The sequence below is a fragment of the Camelina sativa genome, chromosome 12 (genome assembly GCF_000633955.1).
Source record: "Camelina sativa cultivar DH55 chromosome 12, Cs, whole genome shotgun sequence".
NCBI classification, from domain to species: Eukaryota; Viridiplantae; Streptophyta; class Magnoliopsida; order Brassicales; family Brassicaceae; genus Camelina; species Camelina sativa.
In genome coordinates, this window is record NC_025696.1 from 12,753,341 (window position 1) to 12,771,184 (window position 17,844).

The 17,844-nt window shown below is 34.9% G+C and overlaps 7 protein-coding genes across 11 annotated transcripts; 3 read left to right on the forward strand and 4 right to left on the reverse strand.

Moving 5' to 3' along the window:
- Positions 2,450–3,711, reverse strand: LOC104731490 (CASP-like protein 1B2). Its single transcript, XM_010450871.1, has 3 exons — positions 3,203–3,711; positions 2,980–3,103; positions 2,450–2,880 (listed from the first exon to the last, which is right to left on the reverse strand). Exons 1-3 carry the CDS (start codon positions 3,412–3,414, stop codon positions 2,614–2,616), a joined length of 603 nt encoding a protein of 200 aa, XP_010449173.1. The 5' UTR covers positions 3,415–3,711; the 3' UTR covers positions 2,450–2,613.
- On the reverse strand, positions 3,737–6,098 carry LOC104731491 (protein LSD1). 4 transcript variants are annotated; one of them, XM_010450876.1, is made up of 8 exons: positions 5,929–6,098; positions 5,716–5,794; positions 5,453–5,590; positions 5,183–5,302; positions 4,557–4,696; positions 4,379–4,459; positions 4,211–4,282; positions 3,737–4,098 (listed from the first exon to the last, which is right to left on the reverse strand). In XM_010450876.1, exons 3-8 carry the CDS (start codon positions 5,586–5,588, stop codon positions 4,057–4,059), a joined length of 591 nt encoding a protein of 196 aa, XP_010449178.1. In that variant the 5' UTR covers positions 5,589–5,590; positions 5,716–5,794; positions 5,929–6,098; the 3' UTR covers positions 3,737–4,056. The 4 variants fall into 4 exon arrangements, with proteins under 4 accessions (XP_010449178.1, XP_010449177.1, XP_010449176.1 ...); XM_010450875.1 differs by having other exon boundaries at positions 5,453–5,596; XM_010450874.1 differs by lacking the exon at positions 3,737–4,098 and having other exon boundaries at positions 4,107–4,282; positions 5,183–5,293.
- LOC104733455 (protein TWIN SISTER of FT) lies at positions 7,146–9,122 on the forward strand. Its single transcript, XM_010453034.1, has 5 exons — positions 7,146–7,200; positions 7,336–7,556; positions 8,070–8,131; positions 8,632–8,672; positions 8,766–9,122. The coding sequence occupies exons 1-5, from the start codon at positions 7,146–7,148 to the stop codon at positions 8,987–8,989; spliced, it is 603 nt and encodes a 200-aa protein (XP_010451336.1). The 3' UTR covers positions 8,990–9,122.
- LOC104731492 (vacuolar protein sorting-associated protein 2 homolog 2-like) lies at positions 9,405–12,296 on the forward strand. The gene is made up of 11 exons (XM_019234222.1): positions 9,405–9,630; positions 9,958–10,002; positions 10,604–10,638; positions 10,740–10,790; positions 11,035–11,139; positions 11,243–11,314; positions 11,409–11,480; positions 11,575–11,655; positions 11,761–11,796; positions 11,906–11,981; positions 12,073–12,296. The coding sequence occupies exons 1-11, from the start codon at positions 9,597–9,599 to the stop codon at positions 12,132–12,134; spliced, it is 669 nt and encodes a 222-aa protein (XP_019089767.1). The 5' UTR covers positions 9,405–9,596; the 3' UTR covers positions 12,135–12,296.
- On the reverse strand, positions 12,829–14,578 carry LOC104731493 (elongation factor Tu, chloroplastic-like). The gene has a single exon (XM_010450880.2). The coding sequence runs from the start codon at positions 14,475–14,477 to the stop codon at positions 13,020–13,022; it is 1,458 nt and encodes a 485-aa protein (XP_010449182.1). The 5' UTR covers positions 14,478–14,578; the 3' UTR covers positions 12,829–13,019.
- On the reverse strand, positions 14,637–16,468 carry LOC104731495 (alpha-ketoglutarate-dependent dioxygenase alkB homolog 6-like). Of its 2 annotated transcripts, XM_010450882.2 has the most exons (8): positions 16,357–16,468; positions 16,064–16,161; positions 15,914–15,974; positions 15,795–15,833; positions 15,569–15,681; positions 15,185–15,407; positions 15,028–15,074; positions 14,637–14,925 (listed from the first exon to the last, which is right to left on the reverse strand). In XM_010450882.2, the coding sequence occupies exons 2-8, from the start codon at positions 16,157–16,159 to the stop codon at positions 14,788–14,790; spliced, it is 717 nt and encodes a 238-aa protein (XP_010449184.1). In that variant the 5' UTR covers positions 16,160–16,161; positions 16,357–16,468; the 3' UTR covers positions 14,637–14,787. The 2 variants fall into 2 exon arrangements, with proteins under 2 accessions (XP_010449184.1, XP_019089634.1); XM_019234089.1 differs by lacking the exon at positions 16,357–16,468 and having other exon boundaries at positions 16,064–16,337.
- LOC104731496 (uncharacterized protein At4g04775-like) lies at positions 16,600–17,836 on the forward strand. Its single transcript, XM_010450883.2, has 2 exons — positions 16,600–17,060; positions 17,161–17,836. The coding sequence occupies exons 1-2, from the start codon at positions 16,887–16,889 to the stop codon at positions 17,458–17,460; spliced, it is 474 nt and encodes a 157-aa protein (XP_010449185.1). The 5' UTR covers positions 16,600–16,886; the 3' UTR covers positions 17,461–17,836.

Here is a 17,844-nt window from a genome sequence, read left to right on the forward strand (position 1 = left end):
AAAGGAATACCAAGTGTTTCCTTCCAAATTTGAAGTGATATAGTATTTTAGTTTTCTTATATGATTTTATGAACTTCAATGTAAAAGTTTTTCAAAGTAATAAGTACACTCACTGATTGAATTATAAAATTTGGAGAAATGTTTATTTCGTTTAATCATCTGCTCTTTTAAATAAATTAAATAAGTATGTTGTTATTCCTACAAATAGGACAACATATATTATAGTTTAACCATGGAGTTAAGCAATGGAAATGGAACTTGTGATTGCAAGACAAAATGATTATATGTTACACATTGATCGTTTAAAAATGAATAGGAACATCTAATTCTCAAATAAAGTTGATTGTTTTGTTAAAACCAACAGATATGAATTTAAATTTAACTATGCAAATTTTAAAAATAAATATGAATAAATTAGAAAGGCAAGAAATATAAAAGAAANTGTAGAATATGATTAACGCATAATTTATTTTATTTTCAGTTATAATTTTATTTTAATGTGTGAGTTAAATGTATTGTGTTTATTGGATCTTAAATATTGTTTAAAGCAATTAGAAAAAAAATAAAAAAAAATTAGAAAACATTAAATGAAAATCAACCAATAAGGAGAGACCAAAACCTTACTTTTATATATATGATATATTGCTTTAAACTTTGAAATGAGAAATATATTATAAACAATAATTTTACATGAGAAATATATTAATTTAGCCAACCAAAATATGAATATAAGTTTAGCCAACCAAAATAAATAAAAAATATTAAAATTTAACCAAAAATAATTTCTCTTGAAAGATAATAAGTTAGTAGGAGGAATGAATTAATGTACAATTATTGGATAGGAGTTACATTTGAGTTAAATGGAGTTACATGTCTTTAATTATAAATAAATATTTTAATTTTTTATAACCTAAAATAAAAGGAATACCAAGTGGCTGAATCAAAATTCACATGATTTGGTTGTTTGTTGATATAAACTCAACACTTACACATAATATTTCAAAATAAAAAATATTACTTTTTAAGTGACAAACTAAATTAGTTTTCTTATAAAATTATATGAATTCTTCAATCTCAATAATTTTTAAAATCCCAAGGATAACTTATATTTTTTTGGTTTTCACTCATCAATTTAATTTATAGTGCTAGATTTCATACTAATGGTTTCATCTTTAGAGAATTTAGTGAAATGATATTTTTAAAATTATATTTTATTTTTATATTTAAGTTCCAGTTGAATATGTTTTGTTTTTTGGATCATTTTTTATTTTGATTAAAGACACAAAAAACCAATTGTTTAATTATGTTCTTTTTGTTTTCAAAAACCTCAAATAATAAAAAAAATATATATATATATATATATATTATATTGATCTCTGCAGATTTAACAATTGGATCACAAAACAAAATAGTCTTTATAAATGGATAAATGGATAATTATATTGATCTTTAAATATTATATTGATCTTTATAAATTATTAAAAATGATACATGAATATGTGAGATAACCAGAGACATAATAGATAATTACATATGGATCATTTCAACTTTATGATCTTATTGTGTGGTGAATATTGTAAGGAAGTATGAAAATAATGACTTATAAGATGTTAATATAAAATAGAAAATGGAGATAAACATTTTAAAAGATTAAAATAAATATATAAGATATACATATCATACAAACTCTAAAACTAAGCTTTTACAATGATATTTGATTTGATTTTTTATAACCCATACAACAACAAAAAAAAAAAAAAATACAAAACAAAACAAAACAAAACAAAAAAGAGATTTGAGAGTAGTGGAAGAAGATGAGAGAATGAAAGAGTGATAGACTAAGAGAATAAGATAATGAGTATTTATAGGAAGAGAAATGATGAAAAATTACATTTAGAAAAATGAGAGTTACAATTCTAATTTATTGTTTTGTTTTAATACAATTGATTAATACAACTTAGTGGAGAAATAAAGTTAATGCATAATTTATAGGGAGAAGCTATAAAGATTTTAGTTTTATATTATGTGAGTTAAATGTGAGAATTAATTGTTTTAAATTTGTGTTTTAATATAATTTTTTTTTGTTAAAGTTGCATTGCCAAGTGGACCAATAAGGAGAGATTAAAACTCTACTTTTATATATATGACTAGTCCAAGAAAATAAATAATTCGAATAATTATAATATCACATTTATTAGAGACATATGATAATGAGTTAAAGAGTAGTATTTTTTTTCAAACAAAATATAGTTACATGGGAATTAAATTTTCTTAAATGGAAGATGACTGAAAAATCTAGGTATAATTAATTTGAGTTGGTCTGATTCTTTTTTCTTTTTTTTCTTCTGCCAAGAGTTGGCCTGATTCAATTCAATCATGTATTGTATTTTTTTCGCTTTGTTCTATATGCTTTTTACTTTGTTGAAATGTCATTTTACGAATAAAAAGATTAGAGAGGAATGAAAACTCGAACAAATACGAAAGTGATAGAACAGGGGAATGCATTAGACAATCTGATAGTGACTTGAGAGTTGAGACTTGAGACGACGACAACATCTAACACACACACACACACACATGTAATACTTATCGCTGTATTTTGGCCGCCATGTATTAGGGAACGTCGGTGGCGGTGGCAGGGGCTTTGGTGGTGGAGAACTTGTTAGAGTTGAATAAGAGGCGGGAGATGGAGACGCCGGAGACTAAAATCATAAGAATCACTCCAGCGAAGGCGGCTATGAGTGCTCCAGCGCCGTGATCACAGTAAGTGGCAAACCTGTCGCAGACTTTGTTCCACTTGGCGTGTTTGTTTCCGTTCTTCCCCAGCTCCGCTACGAACACTGCCGCGTTTGCAGCCGCAGATACTAGAGTTGCGTTTAGCTTATACAAACGTTTTTAAAGATAATCAAGAAACCAAGTCAACAACACATATGTCTTTAACTGTGTTTACACTATGCGGATAAGTATATCTGATTTTACCATGTCGAGAATGGCGATAGAGAGGACATGGAGACCTTTGTGCTCCAGTTTCGGGCTAAAAATCTGAAGAGCAATCATCAATAAGTTGTGAAAGCTCGCCATTACATTAGCTATAACAAAGAACCTGTAATACAGTTTTCACCAAGAATCAGTGTTAATGACTTTTAAAACATTTTGCTATCAATGTAACCTGAGAGTTCTTATAAGGGTTTTAATCGCTTACACAAAAGCCGGTGTGTGCTGAAACTTAGCGGTTAAAGTGGCTTTAATAGGAACAGTACCGATGGTGGCCACAACCAAGGTCTTTGTCTCTTTGTTCAGGGCCATTACAATGGCTGCAGCTAAAGTAGCCATGAATGCAAAAATTCTCAGCCCCAAGAGTAGTTTCCAGCTCTTTGTGTTCCCACCAGCCAACACAGTCTTCCCTCCGGCCATTGTTGATGCAGTGAGTGATCAAGAGAGTGTGATGAATCTCTGTGTCAGTGTGAGAGAGTATTTATATAGAAAGAGCTTGTGTTCGGTCTCTTGTTGAGAAGTTTTGACTGATCATCTAACTTTTAATGTTCGTGGAGGGTACTAATTAGGTTTAGGTTGTTGTGACAAGATGACTCCAAAATAAGTTTCCAGATTCAAGACTTCCTCCAAGACAAGTCTTATCTACCAAAGCTAAGATATTCACTACCACTTATTGTTCCATGTAGCAAAACTTATCCACAGATTTCAAACCCAAATCTCAATGTTTGGTAGGTGTGTCAGATTATATTAATACATACATTAACAATGCCTCGAGGGCCAATGGAGTTTTTACAAGTCTACAAACAGAAGAGAAGGTCAAGTTCCATGGGAGCAAAAGAAAAGCCAGATTATTAGAGCAAAACCACTTTGTGTCTTCAACTATGAATAAACCCCAAAAAATGCAGTAACAAAAAGATTCTGAATAAGCCTTTCTCTTGGGTTAAAAAGGAGTCGGCAGATATATAAACATAGAGTTTTTTCCGCGTATGTAATATGCACAAACCAGACGCAGGAATAGACGAAGAATTTGGATATGATCTTTCAGATCTCACTCATTCTTGGTTACTTTTTATCGGTCGTCACTCCAACAACAACATTGCTCACCTACAATTTGTGTTTGCAGTCACTCTGTTAAATCTTCTTGTAATGTGTAAATAAGAACAAGAAAGAAAGCTGTATGTGAAGCCGTGAGAACACAGGTGATAGAAATACTCACCAACTTTCCACTTTCATCAACGGACATGGGGTTTTCTACAACAACGGTTTGGGTCTGAGAGGGTGGTGTTGACTGTTGGAAATGGAAATGATAAATCGATGGATAGAGTAAGTATTAGTTCCATAAGAATACACAGAACTATTGCAAATTCATAATCTGATAACTCACAGTTGATGAAGAGGGCATTGTCCCGGGACAAGCTGTTCCATTTGGCCGGTTAGTTGGGAGAGGTACCCTTCCATTGCTCATCTAAGAATGAAAATGAATCAGAATTAAAATTCCTACAAAAAGATCTACATACTGAACTCCACCATGCAGAAGTGACTTAATCGATAGGGGTACTCACATTAACGTTAGTAACAAACTGACAAACAGCACATTTAACAGATGATGCACCATAAGGATACATGAGGGTCGTCCGACAATGCCCACAATTAATTTGGGCAACCTGATTGGAGGGTGCATGCGGAACCTGATTGGAGAGTCCTGTCGATTTCAAATAAGTCAAGCACAGTTTCAGCAAACAAGCAACAATAAACTAGAAAATCCAATTAGCAAGAGTATTTCAGATAAACAAAAGGAAATCATAAATGTATGTTCTTAAGCTGCAATTGATGAAAGTAAATCATATATCCAAATGACAATACTTTAAGGCTATTTAAAGATAATAATCTAACGGTAGATCAAAAGAAACGGTAATGCTACAATCAAGTAAACCCTTCCAGCTCTAACAAGTAGTGCCAAATGAAGCATCTCAAAACCGTTGTTTTAAGTATTTTCAGCTGCCCTATACAAATCCCAACTATTTCAGATTCAGTTACATTATGGGAAAAGTGAAAAAAGATGTAATGTAAGCATCTCCAAAGAACAATGCAGATCACACAAAAGTTTGAGAGAAGATTCTAAAGAACTAGAGGACCTTTTAAGCAATTCAAAGAGCTTTGAATGATTGATTTGGATATCATTATATACCTGGCACAAGGTTTGTAGTCTGACAGCAAGAGCATCTTACGCTACTTGCCCCACGCGTATACATAAGCATTGTCCGGCAACCACCACATACAATGTGAGCCATGTCCATCCCTGCATGAGCTGTGTTCAGACCTCAACCAAGTTATAATCCAATAGCAAAGCACAGATCTCACTCAAACTCAAAACTTTTTAACCTCCTCCTCAATTCTAATATAAAAGACTCAAACCAATTACAAAATCCACAAATTACAGAGAGAAAGAAATCAATACCATGAGGAGGAGGAGGGTGAGGATGAGGAGGAGGAACCATGTTGATAGTGTTACATAAGGCACAACGCACATTGGATGCTCCTCTAGGATACATCAATAAATTTCTACAACCATGACAAACGAGCTGGTCCTGCATATCTGGTGCTATTTACATCCATAAAATCAAAACACACAATAGTCAAAACTCAATCAATACTTATGCATGCCTAAGTCATTGTAATGAAGCAATTAAAGATCCAAGAACCTAAAAAAGAAAAACTCACCTGAATACGAACGAATAAAACACAATAAAGGAGCTGACTTTGAAAACCAAAACCCAAATCCAATCCAAAGCCAAAACTTCTGAAACCAAATCGAATACAGAGAATTGAGTTTTGAATCAAACGAACAAACAATAATCAATACTAACATTACAAATTCGAAAACTTTGAAAAAAAATAAAAAATAAAGGAAGAGACTTTGGTTATGGATCTTACCGATTGAAGATGGGAAAGGAATCGAATTCAAAAACCCAGAAGCGATGATATGAGAAAAGGCAATCCAGAAATTGGGGAAATCTTCTTCAATAGATTTTCGATTTTTTTATTATCTTCTTCTTCGTCTTCTCCCTTTTCCCCCAAAATCTCTCTCTCTCTCTCTCTCTCTCTCTCTCTCTCTCTCTCTCTCACCCTAATTTTATCTCTCTGTTTTTTTTTTTTTTACTAGACGCGTTAGTACACGTAAGCCTTTTTTTTTGTTTGGCCCGTCAAAAACGCGTTTTTAATCTAATCGTTATAAATGACGATTCAAACGCAGCGATTGGCTTTTGCTTATTAAAATATGAATTTCTTAGGTCAAAGCTTACGCCGATCATTTTCTATTTATATTTTAAAATAAATTATACGATAAATAAACTTCATCAAAATGGTAATAGTTATGTCATATGTGGGACAGACAAATATATTTGTGGATAATCAATATTTTATGTATTATTAATTAATTATAATCTGTACTATGGACAATCGTCGGACAATCTTATTCTTTGCGGATTAATATTAATTAATTTTACTTAAAACTATTTTTTTTTGCAATGAATTGTTTTATAATCCTAAAATCAAATGTTATAGTAGGTTAACAATTTAGTCATTTGGTTTGCAACGTTTTTGGAAAAAATCTAATATCGTGCCGTTCAAGTCCTAGTATTTTATAGAAAGAATTTTGTAAATATATTTTTTCAAAAAATATCTCATAAATTTTATTACAAATACCACTAAAAATATAATATTTATCCAAATATTTGTGTTAACTTATAATAATATTTAAAATATACACGAACTATTTTTATATGTGTGTAAACTTTAGATATACTTATAAATATATTTTAAAAATCTTATAAATAATTGGATCGAGTTTCCAAATAGTAGTTATTATAAATAAGTAGTTTAAAATTCTTATAAAACTTTATAAATTTTCATATTTTAATAAGTGGTATTTTTTAAGAAGAATATTTTAAAAAGAGATATTTATAAAAAGAGATACGTTTGAAAATGATATTTCTAAAAAATAGATGATTATTATAGTAACTAGTAAGCTAACTTGGGCAAGCTAAATCGAATAAGTGGAATAATATGATTTATGTTTCTATTGGTGGGTTTGGAATAGGAATACCATCAACAGAGAAAAAGAAAGAAACAATGAATTGGGGAAATAAGTGATGTACGTACGTCGAACCAGTTTTAAAGATTCTGACTACATACGAAAAGACTGTGGTAATGATTTCATTGGAGCGAACAAAGTTAACAGTTGCTATTCCCATAACATTATATAAATAAAATAGGAAGCAAGGTGTTGGATACATATATACAATAAGAAGTAATCATTTGTTGAAAGACTTGAGACTTGAGAGAGAGTCAAGAAATATATATGTCTTTTAAGTCGTGGAGATCCTCTTGTGGTGGGAAGAGTTGTTGGAGATGTTCTTGATCCTTTCACCAGGTTGGTCTCTCTTAGGGTCACTTATGGCCAAAGAGAGGTTACTAATGGCTTGGATCTAAGGCCTTCTCAAGTTCTGAACAAACCAATGGTGGAGGTTGGAGGAGATGACCTCAGAAATTTCTATACTTTGGTTCTATTCTCTCTTTCCCTGCTGTTTTCTTCATTGCTTCATTCTTCCTTGCGCTCACTCTTTTGTTTTCTTAAGCTTCATTATTGTCGAAAAAATCTTAGATAGTCAAATCAAATATTTATATTTTCAGTTTCTCCTTGAGGCCGTTAAAAATTTTAATCAAATTCCAACTCAAGTGTAAGTAGTTTTTGATAATTATTTATTTTCTTTCAAAAGTACATGATGTCCAAAAAGATAATATTTTAAGTGATTATTTTAACGAGTCGACTTTTGAATCTAGATAATCAAACGAGTACTCTAGATACTCTTGTATAGGTGTAAAATTGTAACTAATACCTTTATTCTAATTTAAGCTTCTTTCTAATTCGTGTTTATTTCCCCTTATAGTAGTTTTTAGTTATTTCTATGTTGTCGAGTTAAAAAAAAAGGGACAAAACTCGTGAGTTCTTGATTGTTTTGATATTTTCATAATCGATCTTCTTAGACGGTTGTTGACTGACTGTTTTAATGAAGGTTATGGTGGATCCAGATGTGCCGAGTCCAAGCAACCCACACCTCCGAGAATATCTGCATTGGTTTGTATAAAACTCTCTTCATGTCATATTACAACTTAATTAACTTTATACCTCACACTTCTTGTTCGAATATAAAATAGTAGAATATATATATATATATATATATATATATATAGAGATCAATAGATTTCTAAGGTGACACATATAACACGATATTTTTACATTTTTGCTAATAATAGAAGGGAACATATAGAATAAAAACTTTAAGAGAGCAGCAATTTGTCACTTTAAACGTTTTACCTATGATGTAAGGGCTTAATATACTTTAAATGACTTAAAATATTCTATGCAAATACAGACGTGACTGGTCAGAGTTAAAATTTCTGTTTTAAAGTGTCATGTTATATCATAGCTACCACAAAACAAAACGTCTATTCTTAATTAGTCTTATCGTTCTGTTTCTATATGCTTTTGATGCGTGCTTGCTTTGTTTAGGTAGCACTTTAGTTCACTATGTATGATCTGTATATCTAAAACTTAAATGGGTACTCTCGATGCAGGTTGGTGACTGATATACCTGCCACAACTGGAACCGCCTTTGGTAAGTTTAATAATTCACTCTATAGTCATAGACCATAAAAAAAAAGCTTTAGTCTGATAGATCTATATGTACGTTTCTGATTGTATTGTTTAGGTAATGAGATGGTGTGTTACGAGAGTCCACGTCCCCCCTCGGGAATCCACCGTATGGTGTTGATATTGTTCAGGCAACTCGGAAGACAAACGGTTTATGCACCCGGGTGGCGTCAACAGTTCAAAACTCGTGAGTTTGCTGAGATGTATAATCTTGGTCTCCCTGTGGCTGCTACTTACTTCAACTGCCAGAGGGAGAATGGCTGTGGAGGAAGAAGAACGTAGATGCCTTCCTTACTTTAACTATTGCAGTATTCCCCTAATGATGCTATTTAAGCATCTATGTAATAATAATTTTAAAAGATACTAGCAACAAAATAAAGTGATGCATACATGTGCATCTACATATAAAGTGGTGTCTACTTTTTTAATAATTGAGAGGGAAGAAAGAAATGTGTGTACGAGATAAAAGCCTTTTATCAGATAAAAAAGTGATGTTGTAAGAAATGTGTGATGTTGTCAAACCAACAAGTGAACTACTATTATGATTAAGATAAAATGAACTAAGATGAGGTTGACTGTTTAGTAGTGTATTTTGTTGTTGTAATTGGTTTATTCCGGTTTAGTATTGTATTTTTCGTTGAATTAGATCGTTTGTCAAACTTTTAATAAAACATTTAGAAGAATAGATTAGTGTGAAGACACGGCTAAAGTACCATTTGCGTGGGCGTTAGATGACTAAAGGAGACACCTTTTCTCCACTGTCTCTCTCTTCTCTCTCTCCATAGATCAACTTCACTTCCTCCTCGAAATGTGATTAGGGGTTTGTCACCATAAGCTCAAAGATTAGGGATTTCGTCACTTACTCAATTTCAGAGAAGACAATTTAGCAATGAACATTTTCAAGAAGAAGACCACTCCCAAAGGTAAAAGCTTTGATTTTTTTTTGGATTTTCGTATCTTGCCGGCTATGGACTCTGATGAGTAACTGGGTCTAGGGTTCTAGAAGAAATCTGCAAAAAAAAATTGTAACTTTTAAATCTGTTCCTGCTTCAACCTGACGTTGTGGAGTGACGAATCTGCTGAGTCCTTAACCTGATAGTGATAGTGTAGTGTGAATAATCTTCTCCGATTCATACTTGTTTCAGTGCATCGTTTTTTTTTTTTTTTGTGTGTGGTTTCTCTCAAGTTATTAAGTGTTGTTTCTCTTTTACTTGCTTTTTTTTCTGTTTTGATTGATGTTTCTTGTACAGATGCTCTCCGTACCAGCAAGAAAGAAATGGCTGTGGCTACACGAGGTATGTGTTTATTTGTCTGTTGAAAAGCAGATTATATCTTAATGGTCGAAGACCGTGTAGTCAAATGGAAGTCTTAGAGCTGTATTAAGTTTTTTATCCTACCATCATTTCATTGAAGTTCAAACAGCTGTTTTCGCTTGTTACTCTGGAATCTTAGTGGATCCGTTAGATCAGATTTAGAAAGAGCCAAACAGGCAAGAATCACTTCTTACTGGTTTGTTTGTTCTGTGGTTTGATTTCAATAGTTGCATCATGCTATGTGCTAACTAAGTTATAATCTTTGGATTGCTTTATCAATTTATACCACTCTTTCTGAACAAGTGTTACTTATTCATCTATCTAAACTGGGCAGTGGGCATATATCAAGCACTAAGCTACGTTTATCAATGGATCCGTTAGATCAGATTTAGAAAGAGGCAATAATCACTTCTTACTGGTTTGTTTGTCCTGTGGTTTGATTACAGTACGTAGTTCCATCATGCTATGCTAATTAAGTTATAATCAATATTCGTGTTTGTATCTTTGGATTGCTTTATATATTTATACATCTAACTGGGCATATGTCAAGCTCTAAGCTACGTTTATCAATGTGTAATTGCAGGAATCGAACGCGAGATTACATCTCTTCAATTGGAGGTACATAGCATCTACCAAATTTTCTTCTTCTATTGAGTTTATCCACTAACGATGCTTTTAGATTAGTTTGTTCTGACGGTTTTAATGAACATGGCAATTAGGAGAAGAGGCTTGTGGCAGAAATCAAGAAAACAGCTAAAACTGGAAATGAGGTAAAGCCTTTCTTTCTAGTGGAGAAAAACTAAATTCTCTTCCTTATTTTGTGAGAAACTTTGACTCCTTATGGAAACTATTGTGTGGGTAGTAAGTTGTTCAGTGTCCAGATGACTGAATCACTATTTCACAGTATCTTTTGTACTGTTTACTAGCTTTTTGGTTCATTTCTGCCTATATAAACTCCTCCAGACTCTTCTCTTCTACATTAATAAGCGTGTTTTGGTTAAAACATTGTCATAGGCAGCCACCAAGATCTTAGCTCGACAGCTTGTTCGATTGAGGCAACAGATCACCAATTTGCAGGGAAGCCGTGCTCAAATCCGGGGTGTAACCACTCATACACAGGTTAGGTTACTTAAATCTCTCCACCCATTCCTTGCCACATGCTTTGATACAATTATCAACTTCTTGAATGTTTCCTTGCTGGCTGGACAATTATAAAATATAGGCTTTGTATGCAAGCACCTCTATTTCATCTGGAATGAAAGGTGCAACCACAGCTATGGTTGCAATGAACAAGGTGATATTCCCACTTTGTTTCATTTTGCTACTTTGATGGGGTTCTTTCACTTCCCTGCTAACAAAGTTTACTCTCTTGTTTCTCACACTTACAGCAAATGGCACCGACAAAACAAGCTAAAGTTATCAAGGACTTTCAGAAACAATCTGCACAATTGGACATGACGGTAAACAAAATCACAATTTATCTTTAAGAGCATGCTTTTAAGCGCAGTTTTATCACAAAGATTGGCTGAGTAATAATTGTTTTGGATATTGCAGATAGAGATGATGTCAGAGGCAATTGATGAAACTCTTGACAAAGATGAAGCTGAAGAGGAAACAGAAGATCTCACTAACCAGGTTAGTTACTGCAATTTGAATCACAAGAATAAATACTTACCCTCTTGAGAAATTTCTCCAAGCTTCCTCTATCCAACTCATTCACCTGTATTGATGTCCTTGTAGGTTCTTGATGAGATTGGTGTTGGTGTTGCATCTCAGGTAAGGGTTCTAAACAATTTAAAACCTTGAAAGGAAGTATTTGGTTGTCGCTCTCTCGGCTGACTTAATAGAACTAAAATCTGTTTCATACTTTTTTTTGTCTTAACAGTTATCTTCAGCTCCAAAGGGCAGGATTGCAACGAAAACTGCTGCTCCCGCTCCTACCACTACCGACAACAATAATGAGTATGAAGACACATTTGGGTTCTCATCATTTACTGTGATTTATAAAGACTATTTTGGATAATACATTCATTTCATACATCTTTAACTTACATTCGGAGTCTACTGAAATGGAGGAACTAGAGAGAAGATTGGCTTCACTACGACGAATCTAAAATATGATTTTTTCTACATCTTCCATCACGAGAAAGCAGCTTCTTCATATTCTTGTATAAATCTACTAATGTAACAAACTGGGTCTCATGTTTAAATCAAATACTTAAATATATAACATCGTCAACCTTGCAAGACGTGAAGGTGTCCTTTTGACTCTTGTCTTAGAACTGTTTTTTTTCCTCTATCCTCATAAGTCTGCATCAGAAGCCTAAGAAAGGGATTATAAAATTTAAAGATATAAAGAAGATAAAGAGAGGTCATCATTGTAAGACCAAGTTGGAGGATGATGACACTCTTGACACATGAGATTCCTCATGTCCACCCCCATTACTTATCATGACACCTTGTAATAAGAATCTTACATTAAGAAAATCTCATTAGGCAAAACCTATCTCTAAACAGTGCCTTACCCTCTGTCCTCTTCTGGATTTTCTCCTTCACATTACAACTTCCCTCTTTTAGTTTTTTTTTCATATCCTGCAACTTCCAGTGATAAGACCTTTTTTTGTAATTCACAGGTGTGTAAGAGGGATGTTATGTAATCTTTCCACTGTTTGAATTTTGAACAATGGTTTCAAACTAAGTGGTTGTTGGTACAATCGAAGTCATAAAACAATTAACTTTTGAGTAATCTGAAATTCACATGATAGTTATGACCTAAGAATAAACCACTGATCTTCGGATCGGACCCCAAATCAAATGCAAGAATTATATAGAGGGTCAAAGAAATCAAGAAATATATGACATTTTGATTTCGAGTTCTTAAAGAAGAAAATGGCACAAAAAAGAAAAGTAAAAACGAGTTCGAGAATCAAGAGGGAAACAAAAAGAAAGCAAGTAGATGCTCACTATGTGAAACTCTCCCAAAAACCCTCATTTTATAATCATTCGATGATAGCCTGAATAACTCCCGCACCAACAGTCTTACCTCCTTCTCTGATAGCAAACCTCATACCTTGTTCACAAGCAACCGGCACAATAAGCTCAACAACAATCTTGACACGATCACCGGGCATAACCATCTTCGACTCTTCATCTTTGTCGTTCATAATCTTCGTCACTTTACCAGTAACATCAGTCGTCCTCATGTAGAACTGAGGCCTGTAACCTGCAAAGAACGGAGAATGCCTTCCACCTTCTTCTTTCTTCAACACATACACAATCGCTTCAAACTTGGTATGTGGAGTAATCGATCCAGGCTTAGCTAAAACCATACCTCTCTGAATATCAGCTTTTTGAATACCCCTAAGCAACAACCCAACATTGTCACCAGCTAAAGCCTCATCAAGAATCTTCTGAAACATTTCAACCCCAGTGACAGTATAGTTCCTAGTCTCCCTCAAACCAACTAAATCTACAGTCTCTCCTACCTTAACCGTACCTCTCTCAACACGCCCTGTAGCTACAGTACCACGTCCAGTGATAGAGAACACATCTTCAACAGCTAACAAGAAAGGCAACTCAGTCTGTCTCTGAGGGATAGGGATGTAACTATCAACAGAATCCATAAGTTCGTAAATCTTATCTACCCATTTGTTATCACCTCTCTTCACATTAGGATTCTCAGTGAGTGTCTCTACAGCTAACAAAGCAGAGCCAGATATAATCGGAATATCATCACCGTTAAACTCATACGACGAGAGAAGCTCACGAACCTCAAGCTCAACGAGCTCTAATAACTCAGCATCATCAACTTGATCCTCTTTATTAAGAAACACAACCATATCAGGAACACCAACCTGCTTAGCCAAAAGGATATGTTCTTTAGTCTGAGGCATAGGACCATCAGCGCCGGAGACAACGAGGATAGCTCCGTCCATCTGAGCAGCTCCGGTAATCATATTCTTGACGTAATCAGCGTGACCAGGACAATCAACGTGAGCGTAGTGACGATTCTCAGTCTCGTACTCAACCGTAGCAGTGTTGATTGTGATACCACGAGCTCTCTCCTCCGGGGCCGCGTCAATCTCGTCGTACTTTTTAGCGACGCTGTTTCCCATGGAAGCGAGAGCCATGGTGAGAGCTGCGGTTAGAGTAGTCTTCCCATGGTCAACGTGACCAATTGTACCGATGTTGACATGAGGCTTCTTCCTCTCGAATTTGCCACGAGCAGCACGGACGGTGAAGGAACGACGAGTGGATTGAGAAGCGGAGGTGGGAGTAGTGGTGGTGGTTAAGGAGTAAGAAGGGAGGAAAGAGGAAGAGAGGGTTAGGGTTTTGAGTTTACCAGAGGTGGAAATGGCGGAGACAGGTGCGGGGTAAAGAGAAGGAGAAGGGGATGAGTAGGAACAGAGGAGTCTAGAGGAAGAAGAAGAACAAGCGGCTGGAGCCGATAGCGCCATGGAAGACGGATTTGGAGGAGAAATCGAGAATCCCTAGGGTTTGATTGGGGGAGACGAAGAAGAGGATTTGGGGATAGAGTGAGGTTTGTATAGTACTGTGTTGTTGTGTTATCTCTTTAGAAGAAGAAATAAATAAATAAATATACAAAAATAAGAAAATAATGAAGGGCTCATATTTAATCCTATCCGCTGCAACTTCTTTGTCCTCAAGTTTACCGAACTACATATCGTGTCGTTTTTATATTCCCACGTCGCAAATCGTAACGTTTTTACAGTCATAAACGACAAGACAAACATTGTGTTTTCCTATCTAAAGCCTGAAGAGATTTTTGTGGACTTTGGGGACTAAACGGCAAGTAAGTGAAACTCGAGTTTGGTCTCTATGAAGAATCTTGTCACCATCTTTTCTTGAATTAGAGTAAGCCAAAGCTTCAGCTTCATTAACGACCTGAAGATAGATAGACACAACAATAAAATCACTCTCCCTTTTACATTAATGTCACTACCGTTTTACATTTTGTAGATATGAGAGAAGAGCTTTGTGTTGCACCTGGTTGTAGCATTGCGTTGGACTATCGCTGATGCCGTGGAGGAAATCTGGAAGCAAGACAGGATAATAAGAATGTTAACCGGATGTTTTTAAATCGTTCCTGATTACTACTACTTCTCTCGCTCTATGTAGTTTGATTATGGATTGATGATTTTACCTGAATATGAGTCGTCTTTGAAGATGAGTAAGCTTCGAGGCATCATCAAGACAGAGAATGAGTCTCTCTCAGGCACACAACTCTCTTCACCAAGACATTGGTCTTTGGAAATGTAATCATCACCTGATCTTAATCTCAAATGCGGAGTGAATTCCATAACGACAGGTGAGCCAAGAGACAGTATAGCTACAACAGGAAAATAAGCGGGTCCATCCTGGTGCGGCTGTGGAAAATTACAACCATGGAAATAACAATCTTGTTCACGAACTTAGCAGAAAACTAAAACCTCAGGATGAACAAATTGAAGCTGCGTTAACTCTACAGCAAAAGCTTAAAACCAACAAATAAGCAAATAACCACTCAGGAGGACGGATGATAACGGACCATTATCCCTTGGTCAGGATGGTATTCATTGATGAGGACATGATTTATAGCAGAAGGGAACAGACCCGAGCTTTCATGAATCTTCGATGTAATCTCTGTCAGCCAGGAAGGCACTGAAACAAAAGAGAGAAAAATACATATGTTTACATACACTTGAGCATCTAGAGGTTAGATAATCAAGGATTGGACTTTTTTTTTTTTTTTTTTTNGTCTCATTCTTACTTACATTCTTGTGGAACAAGACCCTTTTCATGAACCATACCACCTGAAGAACAAACCAAAGGTCACGACTTTATAGTTCTTCAACAATCACCCAATGAAAACTAAAGTATGGAGAAAGTGTACCCCAGTTCTGTAATCTTCTGTTCTTTAATGTCTTCCACTTGGAACCAGATGCTCCATATATCTTACAGGACAGCAAAAAGGTTTAACACAGTAAGTTGAAAAAGAGGAACAAAATCAAGATTTTAATTTTTAAGGAGAGGAGAGTTTTACATGATTTAGGAGCTGAGTTTGCTCATCGTCAGTTATAAAACCGGGAATGTAGAATACTGTTGGAGTAAGACCTACCCTGAAGTTATCTAACTCCATGGCTGTCATCAAGAATCAAAACAACTTGAACACTTGTTACTGAATCAGAACTATAACTGGGAGTCTATTCAGCTAATTTGTTCGCACCGATTCGTCTGTCGTATTCTACTTTAACATCTCAAATGTTTATAAAAAAAAGAGGAAAGATCAACAAAAAAAAAAAGGAATGGCAAAATTAGGGATTCAATGAAACTAACCAGGAATTGCAATAGGAATCGATAAACCCTAAGCGAAAATCGTTTGATTTCACTTAGACTTTAGAGGAAGAATCTGAAATCAATTGGCTGATGGAGAAGGAAGAATAAAACCAGGTTTTTTCTCCCGCTTAATTAAAAAAAAAAGAGCTTTTATTAGGCCCAAACAAACTTCTCTTTGGGCCTTCCAGATTTTATTTGGTAATAGTTTTACAATTTTATTTTGGGAAAACGTCCTGATTCCCCATGAGAACTATGATATCGTACCAGATGGAGCCCGATCTTTACCCCCGTCCCAGATGGCTCTCATGAAATTCTTCTCAATCTATATACCCATATATCGGGATGTTATCGGTTTAAAGAGTGAACCGATACGAAACCGTTCATACCAAATAGAAAACCAAAAATAAAACCTGACTGATGTTAATAATCCGACCCGAGACGATACATCTATAACACATCTATAACTCCATTAAAATCCCCAAATCCTCAAACCCTAAAAGCATAAAATTCTTAAATCGATCTTTGCAACCATGAGTACCGTTTCTGGAGGTTCGAGTGGTTCATCAAATGTTCGACAAAGAGGATTCGTCGTTGGCGTGCCTAAGAGATGCTGGTGTGGGGAACACATCGTGGCAAAGAATTCCAAATCCGAGCCTAATCCTTCTCGGAGATACTTTCGATGTCGAGAAGCAGCAGCAAAGAAGGTACTATGTTATGCTTTGTTTGATGTAGACATCGACCTAATCCAAATCCGAGCCTAATCCTTCTCATCAATTTTCATTGTATTCTATGATATAATGTTAGCTTGTGAACGATAACCACATCTTTAAGTGGGTCGATGAGGCATTGTTGGACGAGGTAGCAACATTGGGTGTTCAATTTGAGAGAGTAAAAGAAGAGATGAAAGAGCGTACAATAGAGACATTGCAAGAACAGAAGCTGAAATTTGAGAAGATGCAAATGGAGTTCGAAAAAGAGCTTTGTGAGAGGGTTGAAGAAGTTTTGTTGGAAGCAAAAGCTGAATTGCAATGTAGGATGAATAAGAGTATAATTGTATGTGTTTTCGGTTTTATGATCTTGTTTGCTCTGTTTAAGCTTGTATGATGAGCTATTGTAAACTATTGTTCGGTTGTAATCTATTGTTGTTCGGTTGTATGCTCTGCTTTATGCTCTTGTTTGTTTTGGTGTTGAGTGTGAACTCCTGTTGGTGTTGCTATTGCATTTAATAAGATAAGACATTCCACATTTCATAAAAGGCAGAACATGATGAACACATGTTCTGAAAACAAGCAGAATGATAACGTTTTGAAATCATGTTCTCAACATGATCACAGACCAAAAACATAACCCTACTAGTCTATTCGACCAAAATACAGATCCAACTAGTCTCTTAAACCAAAAAACAGACCCCTACTACCATAATCTTCAATATTCAGGCTTGTGAAAGTCCTCCACCACCTTGAGATAGTCCTCCACCACCCTGAACAA